General features: G+C 35.2%; 1 protein-coding gene across 1 annotated transcript; it reads right to left on the bottom strand.

Annotated features, from left to right (window-relative positions):
- Positions 1–4,495: 4,495 nt before the first annotated feature.
- pskh1 (protein serine kinase H1) lies at positions 4,496–17,116 on the bottom strand. Its single transcript, XM_052152466.1, has 3 exons — positions 16,796–17,116; positions 11,386–12,526; positions 4,496–6,974 (listed from the first exon to the last, which is right to left on the bottom strand). The coding sequence occupies exons 2-3, from the start codon at positions 12,334–12,336 to the stop codon at positions 6,657–6,659; spliced, it is 1,269 nt and encodes a 422-aa protein (XP_052008426.1). The 5' UTR covers positions 12,337–12,526; positions 16,796–17,116; the 3' UTR covers positions 4,496–6,656.
- Positions 17,117–19,835: the final 2,719 nt, after the last annotated feature.

Here is a 19,835-nt window from a genome sequence, read left to right as displayed (position 1 = left end):
TAAGAGGGTTTTATCGCATGATACAACAACTCTGTGCAGTTTGTTTCGTTGAGTTTAAGCTTTTAAAGTCCCATTATTTTCGTAACGTGTCGTGCTGTTGCATTTGTATTCGTTTAAGTATTCTGTTATTTTGAGACAAAAAAATTATAATAATTTTGCTATTATAATTGTGGACTGCTAGGGAAGAGGATTTCAGAGATTAATTGATTGAGATTGTGAGACTGCAGTCAGTATTATACTTATGATGATCTTGTACCTGAAGCACATTCGTCCATTCAGCTATTAGATAGGCTGTTCTCAATGGATCTTCAGTGATCCTTCCCGCGCTGTCAAGTGAAGCGGCGCAACATCAGCAACAACAGTTTCGTCTCTCACAGGCTACTCTCTCATTTGTTTGGGTGTGAGATGATAAAATACAGACTGTGTCCGCTATAATAAGGAACGCAATTCTGCTTGTCTTTAATATCAGTCTCTGTGTTGTTATCCTGTTATGTTCAGTTAGAGCGCAACACACACGTGCAGCTGATCAGATCTGGAGCGGTATTAAGACAAGTGCTATGATTTTTCCTCTTCCTTATTCAGCCTTTGGTGGAGTTACAACGTATCTAACTTTAGCGTTCTCTCGATAAAAAAAAGGGTCAAAACGCATATTCGAGCTAATCGGAAAAAACAGTCCAGCCCTAGTTTATTGCCCTATTATGTTCAGATTTCCCAAATTCCACCATCGCCGCCAAAAAATCATCATCCATTTCCGGAACTACCGTCACTTCCTTCCATTTGTTCCAGCCACAGTCTAGTCAGATGTTGCTGCCTTCACGTGTTATCAGAATTATTGTAAATACGAGTTTCCCACTAAGTTGCACATGAATGACCCCTCAAGTCGTAGTTACGACTGGGAAACTCGGAGATAAGTTTGATACCTGAGTTTCCGTGATGAGAGGAGCCCTAAACTATCAACGTGGTAGTAGCGAGGAGTACAGTTTCTGTTGTGAATGACAGGTTTTTTTTCCAAATATAGTTAATTGTTAGCGCTTGCCGTTCTGGTCATATTTATTTATGTACATCAGCAGCCATTGTATGCATGTTGTACAGTTTTACTCCATGAAAATAGTTTGTATTTCACAAAATTTCCATTATAACCAGCAAGCTGACTGAGTGATATGTATTATGGTGTCAAAATAAAAGTTCCTCAAGAAATATGTATGAATGAACATGGCATCGTCCATGTTTCCTGTTCTTTCCGACAACAAAGCACTTGAACAGGACATACTCGTAATTACCACTTCAGAAGTGGGAAGTAGGATAATTCCGATAACACATGAAGGCAGCAACAATAAATGCAAAGTTGTTTTTTCTTGTTTTCACAATAAAAGTCTGAACTGGTCAGAGGAAAAGACCTATATATCTTTATAGATAATATAATTATTTCTTATAATATAAAGATTGATAAATCTTACAAGAATTAACATCTTTTTAATGTTTTGCAAAGGGCTGTCATTTCAATTTACAGGGCGAGACAGCATTTTTGTGGCAATATGCCTCAATCTGACACTTAACATATCTTATTACTATTATTACTTATCTTATTATATCTTGCAGCCACCTGATTGAAGGGATAGGTCACCCCAAAATGAAAATTATCATAATTTACTCACCCTCAAACCATCCCAGATGTTTATGACTTTATTTCTTCTGCAGTGCATAACCAAAGATTTTTAGAAAAATATTTCAGCTTTGTATGTCCATACAATGTAAGTGAATGGTGAACAAATCTTTGAAGCTCCAAAAATCACATAAAGAAAGCATAAAAGTAATCCATATGACTCCAGTGGTTTAATATACATGTACTGTATGTCTTCTGAAGTAATGAAATTGCTTTGGGTGAGAAACATATCAATATTTAAATCCTTTTTTACTATAAATCTCCACTTTCACATACACTTTCAGAATTTGAAACTTATCACTTCTGAAGACATAGATTTAACCAGTGGAGTCATATGGATGACTTTTATGCTGCCTTTATGTGATTTTTCATGCTGAAAATGTCTGGTCACAATTCACTTGCATAGTATGGACCTACAGAGCTGAGATATTCTTCTAAAAAATCTTTGTTTGTTTTCAGCAGAACAAAGAAAGTCATTCACATCTGGGAAGGCATGAGAGTGAGTAAATAATAAGAGAATTGTAATTTGTGGGTGCACTATCCCTTTAAGTGACCAATAATATTACATAACATAATATAATATGTGTAATAAACAATTAGTTACATGTGATATAAGTTAAAGGTGCTATATGTAATATTTTTAGTGTACTAAATCATAAAATTACCATAATATGTCATTAGAGAATTAGGAAATATGCAAAGTTGAATACTGGCTACTCCGATAACAATGCTACAGCCAGTATATTCTAATTTGAAGTTTCCATTCTGGCCCGAATTTCTGTTTATGTTTTGGCCTGGGGCAAATAACACTCCAATATTTTGAAATTGGACTGCAGTACCTATTTCAAATGCTTGTTGTCAATCTTATATATAGCATGTTTAAAGGTGCAGTCAGTAACTTTTGTCTTTGTGTCATCTTGGACTTACGCTTACGCCTATCAGCTTGGATGCAGCATCATTTAAAATCAATAGTTTTCAGTTTCAGATGGCAATATAGAAATTTTGTATTCACAGTCAGCCACGATTACTTTAATGAATGAGTGAAAGTGTCCAATAACAGGACGGTTACCAAGATTAAGCAAGTAGTATTTGGCTGGTCATGTGATTCTAACATAAAAGAATGCATGTGTGGACCCTCTCCATGTAGAATAAATCAGCTTTTATAATGTTACTGATATGACTGAAGTCTTCAGTTTAATTTGATTGGTCATGATTTCCTACATATATTGCAAAATTACAGTTCATGTCTTTTGTAGTTAAACTTTTTTAATGAGGAGAAAGTTACTGATGTCACATGTTCCCTGCTTTTGTGCTTGGACTTTTATTTTGAAATTCTTGTTTAGTTCCCTGTTCCTGTTAGTTTTGTAGTCCTTTGTCATTTCCTTTCATGATTGGTTTTCTCCTGATTGTTTTCCCCAGTTGTGTTCCTCCTTCCTTTGTTTGCCCATGTGTATTTAAGCCCTTATTTCCCCTGGTTCCTTTGTCAGTTTACACATGTGTTTTAGGTTTTGTACTTGTTTCCCTGAGTCTTTTGTTTCATAAAAGCTGTTTAGATCCTCATTTCTCACCTGCCTTTTAACAACTGAGTGCACCTTTAAGTTGATATTAGGCCATTAGACACCAAAGTAAATGTTTGTATTTTTCCTATTAAATTCATCAATTAAAATTCTATAAATGTAAGCGATTTGGTGTCTGGCTTTATTACAGGTTGGAGGGATAGCTGAAGAATTTATACAGTGTGACAATATCTTGCTTTACAGAGATAAAAGTGATTACCTTGAATGTTTTGTGTGTAATCCTTACTACAAGAAAGCAAATCATGGTTTATGTGCTGCATGATTTGAGAGTATTAAAGGAGAGAAGGACTGACATACAAACCTTTGGCTGAGTTTTAATAATACAGAAACATTCACATTCTGAATTGTACAGAAACCTTTTCCCAAAAAGTTAATTAAAGTGGACATGGTAAGAAATTTGTTTTTAGATTCTTTAATAGCAACATTTTACAAAATATTATTGATTTCACTATTCTGAAAAATGTTAATGAACACTTTAATTATTCTTCATAAAAATAAATTATATAAAAAAAGGAAAAAACAGAAACAAAACATGTCAAGAGACAGTGTTAGATTGAACAATGGAAAACATTTGCAGTATTAGTTCAACTGTAGCTACATGCATGTTGGTGACCCTACATATATATATATATATATATATATATATATATATATATATATATATATATATATATATATATATATATTGCACTTTTTTGAGCCATACAAGTATCAATCTGACTTACTAGTAAATCAGATTAATTTAAACAAGCAATATTAAATAGGTATTTTCTTGAGAGAATCTATTTGGGGAAATACAAACAGAGGTGTTCCCAAAAACAAATAATTATGGAATGAAGTAATTTGTTTTTATGTTATTTTTTAGATTTATAAAAGCTTTTTAGTGGATTCTTTTGAATTAAAATAAAAAAAGTACTTTATGGCTGACTTGCCACTCACAAAATGACCCCTCAAGCAACATTAACTGACATGTTAAAAGAATATTCCGGGATCAATGCAGGCTAAGCTCAATCGACGCATTTGTGTACCACAAAAATAATTTTGACTTAAAATTGACCTTCCTTTTCTTAAAAAAATAAATGAAGCAATAATCTGGGTTATAGTGAGGCACTTACAATGGAAGAGAATGGGGCCAATTGGTAAACATTAAAATACTCAATTTCAAAAGTACAAAATCATACTTACTAACCTTTTCTGTGTAAAGTTATTTCCAATTTTACAACTTCATAACCATGACGACGTAATGCCCTAAACAATGAAATTATGGTAAAAACGACAGCTTAGACAACTTTACAGTTTTAACAGAATTAATGTAAGTGATTTTATTAAATTATTAGATTCACAATTCTGACTTAAAACCCTCAAAATATTTTCCCCATTCACTTCTATTGTGAATGCTTCACTATAACTTCAATTTTGTTATCTCTTTTTTAAAACAAAAACAGGGATAGTCAAAATAAGTCCAAATATTTTTTTGTGCTACCGGTAATCAACCTTATGCAACAAATTCAGTTGATTGAGTTTAACTTGTATTGAACCAAGAAAATATCTAGTAATATTTCACAAGTTTTGTTGAATTTAAATAATAAACCTAAAATTTATTTAGATAATTTTAATAAAACTAAAATAAGACAATAATATATTTTCTAAAGTTTGTTTGAGAATATTAGACAAGCTTAGAAGAATGTGTATGAAACAAAAAATATATATATATATATATTTTGTCAAATACTGTTATTTAAATAAAGTATCCAAAACCAATGTGATATTGCCATTTCTTTTCCCAAAATATCTTTCAAACTTATTTCAACAACAAATGCAAGGCTTACTGTGAAACAGGACACAACACAAACACACACTGATTTTTCCTTTCATTTTTTATATATGATTTTATAAAATGACATAAAGAACAGATTTAAGAACATATATTTTGAGAAGGCTTCATATCATCACAGTTTTAACAGTTTTTTTTTAATGAGGAATCATACGTCCAATCTCACCAAATGTTCCTCGTGTAAATTTCTTTGGGAAATCTCTGCTCTTTTCTGACAAAGGGGGCCAAGAGTGAAAAGGCTGCCAAAAGGCCTTCATGGTGGTTCAGTGCCTTGCTCAAGGAACAACAGCTGGGGACAGAGAAAGTAACCAAAGTAGGATTTAAAGATAGGGCTTCCAAATCTCATCCACTGAGCCACCCCACTCTTGAAAAGTTATCAATATCAGTTACAAGTCCAACAGTATTAGCCATGGATAATCTAACAAATAGGGCATCTGCCATAACTGTTCTTCTAAAAAATTTGATTAGATGAGAAGTAAAAATAAAACCTCCACAAACCGCTGACCAAACTTAAAGGCTTATAGGGATAGTTTACCCAAAAATGAAAATGATGTTATTATTTACTCACCTTGCCATGTTGTTTCAAACCCATACAACCTTCTTTCTTCAATGGAACACAAACTATATTGAGCAGAATGATAGCCTCAGTTACATTCACCAAAAAAATATTAAAAGAAAAGATGTAATGAAAGTAAATGTTGACATTTGTGTTCCACAGAAGAATGAAAATCATGTGGGTTTGGAACAACATGAGGCTGAGTGATTAATGACAATGTTTAATTTTTGGGTGAACGATCCCTATTTCACTACACTTTTAGCATACTTTCTGAAAGATATTAACAACAGATCAGGGTCTACCAGGGGAGACTAGATAGAACAGTTGAAGCCCCTAGTTACAGTTAAGCACTAGAGTTATTGGACAAAGAAGAGCTTTAAGCTCTCTGATATTCTTGATTTAGCCATCCAGGGTCATAGCCATGATGTCCAGATTGCCATTCTGAATGTGTATCATAATAAATGTGGTCTTTGTGGTTACTCCAAAGCAATAACCAACAGTATAATTCTCCATGTGTGCAAACATAATGGTAATACACATTTATTACTAGGTAATTTGATTTGGTGCCAATAATGAAGAATTAACAGCACATTTCCTCTTTGTGTGGGTATACCGTATACCGTAACAAATAATTCACAGCAAACATCAGGAAGAACAGCATACATGGCTGTCTAGAACAGCCAACAAACATTCTTAGTCCTTCCAGCAACTTTTGTAAAATTCTGTTCAACAGATACAATCAGGTAGAAGGCATTGAGACAATTTCAAAGACAACATAACGAAAATACAACCAACAATAAATAAATAAAAAACTCACATAAAACGTAATACAAGAGAAAGAAACAGCAGAAAAATAGAAAATGGACGAAATTTTAGAAGGAGGTTTTCTGCTAATTGGCTCTGTTGATGGTGCAGGAAGTTGACATCTGAGTCGAGGCACAATGTTGTCATGCTCTCTCCAATGTTCTCCAAGACTAGTAGGGCACATGTAGTCTGGTTTCTCATTGTGTGACTTGTACGTTGTCCTTAACCATTACACTGCTGCTGGTAACGGCGGTTGAGTTCTCTCAGCTCTTTCTCGCGAACACGCCGTGCCTTGCTGGACTTTGTGGAGCGACTGGAGCGAGTGGACTGAGCTGATTTGGTGCTGTGGCAGCGTGATGACGCTCTCTTCAGGAGGTTCTGGGAAATGGAGCGCTGCAAGTTCTTCATGGAGGAGGAAGCAGCCATGCTGACGATCCAAGGGTGTTTAAGTGCCTGACCCGCAGTCAGACGTTCACTAGGGTCCACCGTGAGGACACGGTCGACAAAGTCTTTAGCCAGGTTGGACACACTTGGCCATGGCTGACAGAGTGGGAGAGAACACAAGGAAATGGAAGAGATCAAATGAATCAGACATTCTCAAAATAATTTACTAACACAATCAGTAAATTTACATGCACAGTTTTAATCAAGGGATGTTGCGTATCAAGCCACAGTCTTTATCTTCTGTCCAAGTATACATGACACAATGTGTAACTGAATAATATACCACTATCATGTTCATCTTGTGTTTGACTTCAGGGCTAAAGGAATAGTTCACCTAAAAATGAAAATTTCTCTCTGCAGAACACAAACAAAGATGTTTAGATGAATATCTAAGCTCTGTAGGGCCATACAATGCAAGCGAACGGTGACCAGAACTCCAAAAGCTCCTAAAAGCAGATAAAGTCAGCATAAACAATCCATCAGACTCCAGTGTATTTAATCCATGTATTCTGAAGTGATCCGGTTGGTTTTGGATGAGAAAATACCAAAAAATAACTCCTTTTGTTACTGTACATCTTGCCATTGCAGTATCTAAGTACAATCATAATTTCATGATCATGCCTAGATTCATGATCGTGCCTAGATACTGCAATGGTAAGATGTACAGTGAAAAAGGAGTCATATTTTGGTCTGTTCTTACCCAAAACCAACTGGATCACTTCAGAAGACATTGATTAAATCAATGGAGTCGTACAGATTACTTTTATGCTGTCTTTGTGTGCTTTTTGGAGCTTCAAACTTTTGCTCACCATTCACTTGCACTGACACACAGAGCTGAAATATTCTCCTAAAAATCTTTGTTTTTGTTCAGCAGAAGAAATAAAATCATAAACATCTGTGATGGCATGAGGGTGAGTAAATGATGTGAGAATTTTCTCTTTTTTTTTGGTGAACTATCCCTTTAATCTCTAAATAGAACAATAAATAGTGTGACAAGACATCCTAATAAAACTGGGACATGCCGATTCTTTGTCATGGTTTTCTGGTCACCCTATCAATAAAACTCAATAAAGAATGCATTTTCGACTGTGATTGTCACCCCAACACTTTAGACCAACAAAGGAGACACATGACAGACCAGCTAGAATATGATGATATTAATACATATTTTCTTTTGGATTATATGTATACAGATTTATTTTGATGAAGCAGCCTATCCCAATTTACCCCACATAAAATATAATTAACTGCAGTTGTATTTATGAGTTGCTGATTTCGAAGATGCTGTATTTGACCATATATGCATATTTTTTCAATCTTTAATTCATTAAGTGGTCATATTGGACTTTTGCTAACATTTTGATGCTAACCAGCTATTATGTCTGCTGTGTATGAACACATTTGTGAACGGATATGAGAAAATGTGAGAGCCAATCAACTATAACAACCGCTGATACTTGAAAGCATAATTTAAGTAATTTAAGAAACAGAAAGAAAGAAAGCACAGTCTCTAGACTAGATCGTATCACCTGTGCCAATTCTTTCAAGATCAATACACAAAAGGCTTCAGGAAGTTAAAACGGATAGCAATGGACAATGTTTTAACTAGTTACTTGTAGTTCGTTTTTCATTTAATCGGCTAATCTTTAGACTAGCTTTGCCATGTCTTGGTATGTTATGACAACTGGCTACACACTAGCAGCTCTATAAGCAAGAGAGAAAACAAAACATTGCTCGGTTTTTGTTGGTTAGCATGACTCCTCCAGGGCTTTTCCCTGCAAAGCCCACATTTGTCTTGTCTCTGACTCACAGCAGCAGAGAGGCCCTGACGCACACACTCTACCAGGAACTCTGCGGCTTACATCACACGCTCATGCAGGGGGTTACTGTGGGATAAGACACGATGACAGGAGTGTGCTGGTTATTGTCCAGCTGACACAAACACATACACACTTCCAAAAATGCAAGTGCACGCAATCAAAAACATGCATGCATATAGACACGATTAATAAACAGAGGCGCACAAATAAACATGTCATGAAATCCGAGGTCAAAATACAAGACAGAATGGTTGGCAATAGTTGAAAGTCTCTGAAATGCACTTAGAACTGTGTGATGAATAGAAACAAAGCATACCGGAGCCAACAACCAGACAGAAAGAGACAAGACTATCTTAGCCTTTTGTGTTCTGCTTTTGTGATGGTGGCTTTGCTGGGAATATTTTTATTTAGGAATGCAGTTCTGAATGGACTAAAATGATAAAATCAAAATTTACAGAAAGTATGCCATTGTGATAATTTAGAAACGGTTAAAAGAGGTTTTTGATACAAACGTATGTACATTTTTAAAAGGGTTTAATATGGTTTGCTGAACAATTAATACTGTATTGTTAATAGTGAAATGTATAATTTCTGGGCCAATATTAAGCCAATATTAAATTAAAATAGTCTTAGAGACTAATGATGTACAAATATATATACAATAGGTAACACAAGATAAATATTCAGTAGTTTAGGCTAATTTTAGATATTACAAATTACACAAAAAAGGTAGTTTTTGTATTTCAAATAGATAATTATTGTAACCAGGATTTGACTTCAAAATCTACAGCCATGTCAATGGATAGAGCAATTTCTGTTTTTATGTTGTTGTTTTTTTTAACTTTATTTTTATTTAAATAAAAATACTTTATTTGTATTTATTTATGTATTTTTATATATTGCCTATATATTAGCCAGTTCTTAAATTGAGGCACAATGCAATATTGTCCATCATCTGTCCCAGTTTCATAAATAATCCAAATTAGACTTGTTTTGTCTGAAAAGTTTAAACACACTGAAGGAATTTACAGACAGCGATTGAGTGGATTCTCATATTCGCCTCACATATGAGATGGTATGATATAATAATTTTTTTTTATTTATAATTGTTATTACATCTTAATTACTGACATTAAATAATCTTTGTGGGTGTGAGGTTAAGGGGTAATAGACCCCCAAAAAAGACAATTTAAACACTGATATTAGTGATGTGCAAGGCTAGTCGACTAGTTGACACTTAAAGATTCTGACATTTACATCCTATGTGGAAATATGGGGTTGACATATTATACACTGACTGAGCACTTTATTTGATACAACTGTACACCTACTTATTCATGCGATTATCTAATAAGTCAATTTTGTGGCATCAGTGCATTACATAAAATCAGGCCTTCAGCTTTTGTAGCCCATCATTCTCAAGGTTCGACATGTTATGCATTCTGAGATATTATTCTGCTCACTACAATAGTGCAGAGTGGTTATCTGAGTTACCGTAGCCTTTCTGTCAGCTTGAACCAGTCTGGCCATTCTCTTTTGACCTGTCTCATCAACAAGGCATTTCCATCAGCAGAACTGCCACTCAATGGATGTTTTTGGCACCATTCTCTATACACTCTAGAGAGACTGATGTACGTGAAAATCCCAGGAGATCAGCAGTTACAGAAATACTCAAACCAGCCCATCTGGCACCAACAATCATACCATAGTTTACATTTTTTCCCATATCTAAATGATTTTATGCACTGCTTCCAAATGACTGGATGACTATATAATCGCATGAATAAGTAGGTTTACAGGTGTTCCTAATAAAGTGCTCAGTGAGTGTATGTATACTGAATATTTCATAACAGCTTGCATGTTTGTGAAAACAGTCATCCGTACAGAGCAGGTAAACAATACACAAATATGCCACTGGCTTTAATAACCAAGGCATATGCATATGCATTTTTACACTTCTATAGGAAATAGAAAAATCTGCATTTCCCAGCAAATGTCTAATGCAATCTACCAGCAGCCCTTGTTTTGCACATATAGGATCCAAACAATTAATTTAATCCTTCACATAGCCTAGGCTATATACCCCACACAAACAGCTCAGATATACTGATATTAGTTTTTTGAACAGATAGAACATACCGTTTTTATTACATTCATAAAAAGTTTTGTTTTCTCCTTGGATTATACTACCTTTGCAGCAAAGCTAATTTAAGAAAACTTAACATTTAATTACAAATATTAATATTATTTCTGGCACATAAAAAATACATTGCAAAAATAAATGTTGCATTATGATGGGCCAGACAGTAAAAATGTTGTCAGGGCAAGTAAAAATCTGAACTACTTGCCCAACCAAGCCAGAGTAAAAAAAAATCCTTACCGTTGAGCACTTGTTTGGATTTGAACTCCTTACCTAGCAGAAAGAGTTTCTATGGCATGTTTGCTATTTGTTAATCACATAGGTCTCATATTTGAGAACCACTTTTTAAGTCGCTCTGAACTTCTGCATTAGAGTGTATGCAAATGCCTTAAATTTGAATGTATAATATGGGGCTAGTAACACGAAGGTCAAGGGTTCGATACATGTGTATATATAATGATGAAATGTCTAGCTTGAATGCACTATAAGTTTCATTCTGGCAAATGAATAGTTGTAAATGTAAAGCATATGGTCGCTCTGTGCTTACCTCCCCCGAGAAGCTGTACTTCCCTTTGAGAATCTGTCTGTAGAGGCGCATGCGATTGTCATCCTCAAAAGGCATGGTACCACTGAGCAATATATATGAGATGACTCCCAGTGCCCACATGTCTACTGCATTAGTGTATGGCTTCCGTACGAGAATCTCAGGTGCAATATACTCTGGGGTTCCACAGGTAGTCTTCATCAGGCATTCATCACCTTTCTTCCTCGTGCTGGCCAAGCCAAAGTCTGTGATCATAATCTTGGAATCAGCACCCGGATGATAGTAAAGCAAGTTTTCAGGTTTCAGGTCCCTGTGTGTGATGCCCAATGTGTGGAGGTACTTCACCCCATCAAGAACCATTTGCAACACCCTTGTGGCATCCCTTTCAGTGAAAGAACCACGAGCGATGATGCGATCAAACAATTCTCCACCAGTGGCCAACTCCATCACCATGTAGACCCGCTCTGCCGTCTCAAACACCTCCATCAGTTGGATGATGTTGGTGTGGCGCACACGTCGCAGAACACAAAGTTCAGATTCACATACTTCTCTGCCCTCACGGTAGCGTGTCTCGATCATCTTGATGGCATACGGCTGTCGCGTGCTCCTGTGCTCCACTCTTACTACGCGACTGAAGCTGCCCCGACCTATCAAAGCTTTAATATCATACTTAGCAGTCACACGAGGGTCAAACTTGGCCCTGTATTTGGCAACTTTCTTCCTGTGTGGGTCAGCGGGCTCCGGCTGGTTGTTAGCTGGTGGTGGGGACTGACTCACCTTTGCAGTAGCCTGGCTTTGACCCTGAAGGGATGGCGAGCCTGTTTTCTCACTGCCACCTTCACTTCTGATGAAGTTTTTATAGACATCAGTCTGATGAGGCTCTACCTTTTTGACCAGATCTAGTTGGACGTCAGTGGGTGGCTCTGGAAGGACTTTGCTCGTCCTGCACCCCATCACATCAAAATCCTTCCTTCCTGGTGCCAATAGCACATCCTCATCTCCCAGGCAACATCCAATCAGTGCACGGTGCAGTGCCACACCAACAAATTCCACAAAGTTAAGCTTCCAGTCGCACTCTCAGAGATATCTCCAACTGACACCTCAGAATCTTCCTAAATTCAGGCAATGTGAATCTGTTGTCAATCTGAAATAAAATTAAAAAAAAAGAGTCTTAAATACTGTTAGAAATAAATTACTTTAATATAAGGTGCTAAAATATTTACATGAGAAAGTGTGAGTAATTATATTTGAGCTCTTGCTTGATTGTTAAAGCTACACTATGTAACATTTGGCCCTCTAGCGGTTGAAACATAAAACTGCAAGTTACTTGCGGAGGAACACTTTACGTGAGTTGTGATAAGGCACTGCTCTTCTAGTGGATGAATCTCATGGTTTGAGCGAGGATTCGGGAGATGACCTGCAGAGCGAAGTCATGATGAGCTATTTTTAAGTTGATATTATGCTATTCGCTTAAAAATGTATAACTGATATATTACTTTGAGGAAGATAAACACTCTTAATTAGATTTTAATATGATTTTAAAGCATTTTATTCATTACACAACACAAAATGTTTGTATGGTACTACACATCATTTTAAGAGGTGAAACTCGTTAATATGAGTCCAATTGAAGACACTTTTAGATACTTTTATATTACAATCTACAGCCTCAGTGGACAATGCAAGTGAACCGTCATACTACAATAGTAGGTCTATGCACTGCAAACAATAAAAGACTAATATAAAAAGAAAACGAGGATTTAATAATGATGATATACTTTAGTGAACATGAAAATAATATGCAGTAATATGCAATATAACAATTACATTAATACATTTTTAAACGTTTATTTAGAAGTAAACTTACAACAGAGAGATGGTTAAATGCTAAACAAATTAATAAACATTATTGTGCTATGAAATTGGTACATTATAGACAACTTGAGATGAGCATAAATTCATGGGGAACCACCTTGTATCTATAGTGGGTTTTTAGATTTGTTCAATAGGGCTATCTGCTAAAAGAATAAAATGGCAAGTGTCCGTACACGGCTTTATTGCTCCAAAAACACTTTATTGGCTTACACTTGCTTGCAACGTTTAGACCATTAGGTTCTCCTCAGGCAAAAAAAAGAGAAGAAAACAATACCCTAAGAAAATAGCGGCACACAAATTTAGAGACACATGATTTGGGAATCATGAAACAGCAGCAATGTTATAAAATACTCAGAAGTCATGGATATTAGTAAATATCTAACAGTAACTTCACTGAAAAAAATAAACTTATAAACACATGATCATCAGAATCACGTGATCAGAACACATGAGTGATGTTCAATTCATTAAAGCATGACAAACAAATAAGATTTAACAACCCTACCAGAAAACATAAACAAGCAGTATAGCAGGTTAACAACTTCACCAAACTGTTAAGTTCACAATTAAATCCATTGGAAGAGTGATTTCACTCCGCTGCTGTCCTGACTCCTGAAAACGTGACTGGATTGAATGTAAACCTGTCAAACTCACTTCCCGCTTCTCGCGACACAGGTGGATCTTCTTTCTCAGCTTAGTAGATATGACGTAAACACGCAAGGACAAATGACGTATGCCTACATTTTAGCCTACAAATTAGACCCGACAGCTCAATTCCCTCAAAATAAAAATCATTATTGTAGGCTTACTTTAGTGAATCGGAGTAAGACAAGGACATGGTTTTGAAAATATATTTTTTATGTACTCAATCAGTAATTAACATTTGTTAGTTGTGACCAAAACAAAATCTTAAATAGTGCAGCTTTAAAATAATGGTTCAAATAAAAATGAAAATAATCTAATCTTTTACTCCCCCTCTTGCCATCCTAGATGTGTATGATTTTCTTTCTTCTGCAGAACACAAAAGAATATTTTTAGAAGAATATATCAACTGTCTACGTCCATACAAATCAAGTAAATGGTGGTCAGAACTATGAAGGTCCAAAAAGCACATAAAGTCAGCATAAAAGCAACCCATACGACTCCATTGTATAAATCTATATCTTTAGAAGCGATATGCTAAGTGTGGGTGAGAAACAGATAAAAGACTTAAATATTTATATGTTTCTCACTAGGGCTGGGACAACGCGTCGACGTGATCGATGACGTCGACACAAAAAATACGTCGAGATGCCGGCGCCCGAGAGTAGTAGCAACACGAGTGGCTCCTCAGACTATCAGAAGTGCAAGGCACTCGTTCCTCTAAAGTATGGGAATTCTTTTAAATTAAAGGAAACAATTCCGTGATATGTCGTCTTTGCAAAATGGAGATGGCCTTCCATTCTAGCACCAGCATCTGAAGAGGCGCCGCACGCACGCACACACACACACACACAGTATTCTTAAGGCGAACGGAAAGTATCAGAGTGTAAGTTGTTATTTGCATGTGAATGAAGATGCTTTTTTTCAGTATGTTCAACATAAATGTTGAATTCTGAATGTTTATTTTCATTATTTATTTTTTGTTGGAAAAGCACTTTCTGTATTAGCTTAAAGCCCCCAAGTTTACAATAGTTACTGTATTCTTTCAATAGCTCTAAGAAAGGGTGGCTGGGTGACCTTTTTATTTTTTTATTGAATGCTAGACATCAGAATGCATTATTTTGCTCTTGTACACTTTTACTTGAATTTTATTTTTGAATCTTGAGTTTAAGAAAAAGGTGAGTGGCAGAGTGCATTACTATATGTTGTTGTTATTTTTATGTGAATGAAGAATTAAAAGATGCACTTTTTTCAGTAAGCTAGGCCTATGTGTTTTCAACATAAATGTTCAATTCTGTTGGTTCAGGAAGGACGCCATGACAGGCTGCTGGCTCCCACTGTCGCTGTAAATTTTTATTTATTTTTTGTTGGAAAAGCACTTCTGCATTAGCTTAAAGCCCTCAAGTTTACATTGGTTACTGTATTCTTTCAATTGCTCTAAACAAGTATATTGGGTGACCTTTTTATTTTTTTATTGAATGCTAGACATCAAGTTGTTGTTATTTTATTCTGAAAGAAGAATTACAAGCACTTTTTTTCAGTAAGCTAGGCCTATGTGTTTTCAAGGCTTCAAGGTTTTATTGAATGCTACCTCTGACTAAGAATGCATTACTTTGCACTTGTATAGTCTTTTATTTTGGAATTTTAAGAGCAATAAACATATATTGCAATGTTAAGGAATTAATTATTTTTTTTCATTCAGATATGTAAATCAACATGTATAAATTGCTAATAGTCAATTAATGGGGAGATAATCGAATCGAAATCGAATCGGACTGGAAAAATGAATCGTTAGATTAATCGATGCATCGAAAAAATAATCGCTAGATTAATCGTTTAAAAAATAATCGTTTATCCCAGCCCTATTTCTCACCCACACCTATCATATCGCTTCTGAAGATATGTGTTTAACAACTAGAGTTTTATGGATTACTTTTATGCTTCCTTTATGTGCTTTTTGGAGCTTCAAATGTCTGGTCACCATTCACTTTCATTGAAAGGACCTACAGAGCTGAAATATTATTCTAAAAATCTTCATTTGTGTTCTGTAGAAGAAAGAAAGTCATACGCATCTGGGATGGCATTAGGTAAGTAAATAGTGAGATCATTTTCATTTTTGGGTGAACAAACCCTTTAAGTGTGAATATTAACAGTTCAAGCGGATTGTGGAGAATTAGGTTCTGTTGATTTATTATTACAGAAAATTATACACCGTAGTTTTAAACATGGCTGGTGATAATAAGTGTGTAAGAATAGTAAATATAAATCAATACATTCCTCAAAATAACTGAATACTGTTATTACTTATGCTAACATCTATAGCATTAGGCTAATAGAGATCTCACAAACTCATTTGTAGACATAACCGGCATAAAATGCAGTCTTTTGCATATTGTATCAACATTATGGAGCGGTTGTCATATGCGGTTTACAGTAATGTGTTAGTTATTGTATATAACAAAAGAAAGTATAATAGTGATATTTGGATCCCAGGATGTATAGTACTACTGACTACAGTTAGACATTATGTTACCACATAAAAAAAATCACCACAAAATATGTCACTGGCCCCCCACAAAGACTCCATCTGAGACACTTGTTCACTTATTCACCGCTGAAAACAAACTTGAAACACTTTTCTCTTCAAGTCATGTAGTCATGGTACTCATGTTAAAAAATCGTTAAACCCCGTTAAAATGTGTGAAAGTGAACGATATAGCGGATATACCCCCACAGAAACTCCCAGTCCAGCACAAATCAATTGTTTTCTCGAGGCCTGGATAAAAAAAAACGAACTTAAGCTTGGATGTTTCGGCAATAATGCAACTTTTATGGCAATATGTCCACTTAAAACCAAATTCGAAAACAATAAAAGTGTAAATAAAGAGAAAATTACCTCAAGAGGGATTTTGTTAGAGTAAATAATAAGGCGAGATTCCCAGTGCCAGCCTCTTCACCCCACTTTCAGATCTTCTCTCCATTTCACCGCAGATTTCTCAAAGTTTAATCCGACTAGAAAGATGGTATTCCCCTAGTGTTTGCTAACATGAACATGCCGAGTACAAACGCTTGTTAGTGTTATTTGTATATTTTCACATAAGAAGCGATACCGTGCACTGTAAAGGTTTAAGTTCAGACTGCCTGCTTGGAAACGGTGTTTTCGGAGTGGGACCACCTTTTTTCTTGTGTAGACCTTTCTTGCTTGCTTGCCTGCTTTCTCCCCCCTTCTCTTTTTTTTCTTTCGGGAAAGGAATCCTCTGTAACAAATATTGTAAAGCGAGAACAACAAATATGGCCGAGAAACAAACTCGAAATAATGGCACTTAATGATAAACGGCCATGTAAAATTTAGGCTATTAAAACTAGAATAAATATGAAAATATGCTCAACCTGTAATGAACTTTCGGAATAATATTTATTTTTTCATTTGCAATTTTATAAAATAAGAAAATGGTATGCCATGTGGATATGTTATATTGAAAATACATTATTTTGATAGAATTTCATCAATGCACCGCAGTTCAGTATTAAACTAAAGCGGCTGATCCCTAATCATAATGAAAGACAGATGCCACTCAAATCGTTTTTGAGTAGCCTACATTTCTCAATCAATGAATTACCTAAATCAGTTGTAAAATGTTGTATATTTGTAAAACGTTAGCAAAAAAATAAAAATGAATAAAACTTATTTAAAACAAATATACATATGCCAGCTAAACGATAACATTTTTGTTTATTGTTATTAGTTTCACAGTTATGAAGACATAAAGATCATCATTAGTTTACATAATTATTTTATTTAGATTTTTACAGCAAATAAGTTGTTAATAACAGCAATTGCCACTACAGAAAATAATTATTTCTTACATTTCTGTCAAATGTAAGGTGTCATTACAAACCAATTATTGGTGAATTTCAGTGCAATACTTCTTTTCGCGTTTCCATTTTTACTTTACATTTCAGTACATTTTAACTTTTCGCTAGCATGACTGTTCTCATGAACAGACTTTTATATTGTAAACATCATTTCCGGTATCTATTGTATCTTGCTTCATATAAGGCTTGTTGTCACAGGGAATTTTAGAGCTCCATGTCACAGAGACAATAAAGTTTATAGTCTAAAGTCTAATTACACAATAATTTCCTCTAACATAAAAACTACTGGTTTCAAACACCTTGTTCATGTGTATTTTAAAGAAATATTTATCTCAAAATGTATGTGTATGAGTTTCTTTCTTCTGCACAACACATATTAAGATTTTTAGAAGAAAAAGTATACAGTGCTGGTGACCAGACCTTTGAAGGTCCAAAAATCATTTAAAGGCTACATAAAAGTACATTCGACTCTAGTGGTTTAATCAATGTCATTAGAAGTTATATAAGTCTGGGTGAAAAACAGATACATTTCTAAGTCCTTTTTTTTTTTTTACCACAAGTCTCCTCTTTCACTTACAAAATAAGTAGAGATTTATAGTAAAAAAAAGTACTTAAGTATTTATTTGTTTCTAACCCACACTTATCATATCACTTCAGAAGACATGGATTAAACCACTGGATTCGAATGGATAACGTTTATGCTGCCATACTGTATGTTATTGTTGGAGCTTCAATGGTTGATCTGTTTCTCAATAACAAGTATCATGTCGCTTTTGAAGATATGGATTAAACCACTGGAGTTGTATGGATTACGTTTATGTGGCCTTTACGTGATTTTTGGAGTTTCAAAGTTCTGGTCACATCTCACTTGCATTGTATGGACCTACAGAGCTGAGAAATTCTACTAAAAATCTTTGCTTGTGTTCAGCAGAAGAAAGAAAGTCATACACATCTGCGATGGCATGAGGGTGAGTATATATTGAGCGAAGTTTTTTTTTTTTGGTAAACTGTCCCTTTAAATAATAATGTCTGGAAAATTATACTTACATTTACGCATTTGGCAGACGCTTTTATCCAAAGCAACTTACAGTGCACTTATTACAGGGACAATCCCCCCGGAGCAACCTGGAGTTAAGTGCCTTGCTCAAGGGCCCAACAGTGGCATCTTGGTGGTGCTGGGGCTTGAACCCCCAACCTTCTGGTCAGTAACCCTGAGCCTCAACCACTGAGCCACCACTGCCTCCAGTTGCGATTTGAGGAACTAGAACCAGCTAAGACTGGTTTAGTATTTGTTTCTATGTACTGACGTTTTAATGTTTGTGACTAATCCAGACAGGGACTTTTAGCTTAGCAATAAGATTTAAACCAATCAGAATGAAGTAAACAAGTATTATAGGAGTTATGTATACAATAGTGTATAAAAGCACATTAATTATTTATTCATTAGAGTCTCTCCTGTGTTCAAAGAGATCTCTCTGTCCATGAACAAATACAAAAAGGAAATGGCAAAACACTTTCTGAGTCTCTTTCTGAGTTATCACTGTGCAACATAAGAGCATGATGCATAAGACCCTCACTTAAAAACATAAAATATATTCATGCTAAGAGCAGAATATAAGACTCTCAGATTATATCACTGAGTAAGCATTGGTGCTCAGGTTGGATGTATGAGAAATCTGCTCTCGGTTGGACCGAGTTATAAGGTATCTGGGATACCAGAAAAGGATTCAAGTCAGATTTACAATTTCCACGACATCACACATGATGCTCTGCGTGACACAAGATGATTTTGCCAGGGTTAATTTTCTTACTACATTAAACCTGTGTGACATACTGTACATTTAATACTGAGGTAATAAATTATGTATAATTGCTTTAATGCTCCAATTGCGAATACATTTAGACTGATTTCTGAGATGGAAAATTGACTTTGTCATTCGGTAATCTTTGTTTGTTTATTATTTTCATAGCAATATGTGAAGAACAATATCAGCATGATAGATTGCTTGGCCTTCATGGATTCCTCCCCTCCCTATCTCAGTCTTAATTCATTCTCATTC

The sequence above is a fragment of the Xyrauchen texanus genome, chromosome 21 (assembly GCF_025860055.1).
Source record: "Xyrauchen texanus isolate HMW12.3.18 chromosome 21, RBS_HiC_50CHRs, whole genome shotgun sequence".
NCBI classification, from domain to species: domain Eukaryota; kingdom Metazoa; phylum Chordata; class Actinopteri; order Cypriniformes; family Catostomidae; genus Xyrauchen; species Xyrauchen texanus.
Note: the sequence above shows the minus strand (reverse complement) of the source record. Positions and strands in the feature narration are given on the sequence as shown.

Excerpts from the sequence above, each read along its gene's own strand:
- pskh1 (XM_052152466.1), bottom strand. The coding sequence starts at position 12,336 with ATGGGGTGCAGGACGAGCAAAGTCCTTCCAGAGCCACCCACTGACGTC. Across the intron at positions 6,975-11,385 it reads AGTACAGCTTCTCGGGGGAG|CCATGGCCAAGTGTGTCCAA; the intron begins GTAAGCACAGAG and ends CCACTCTGTCAG.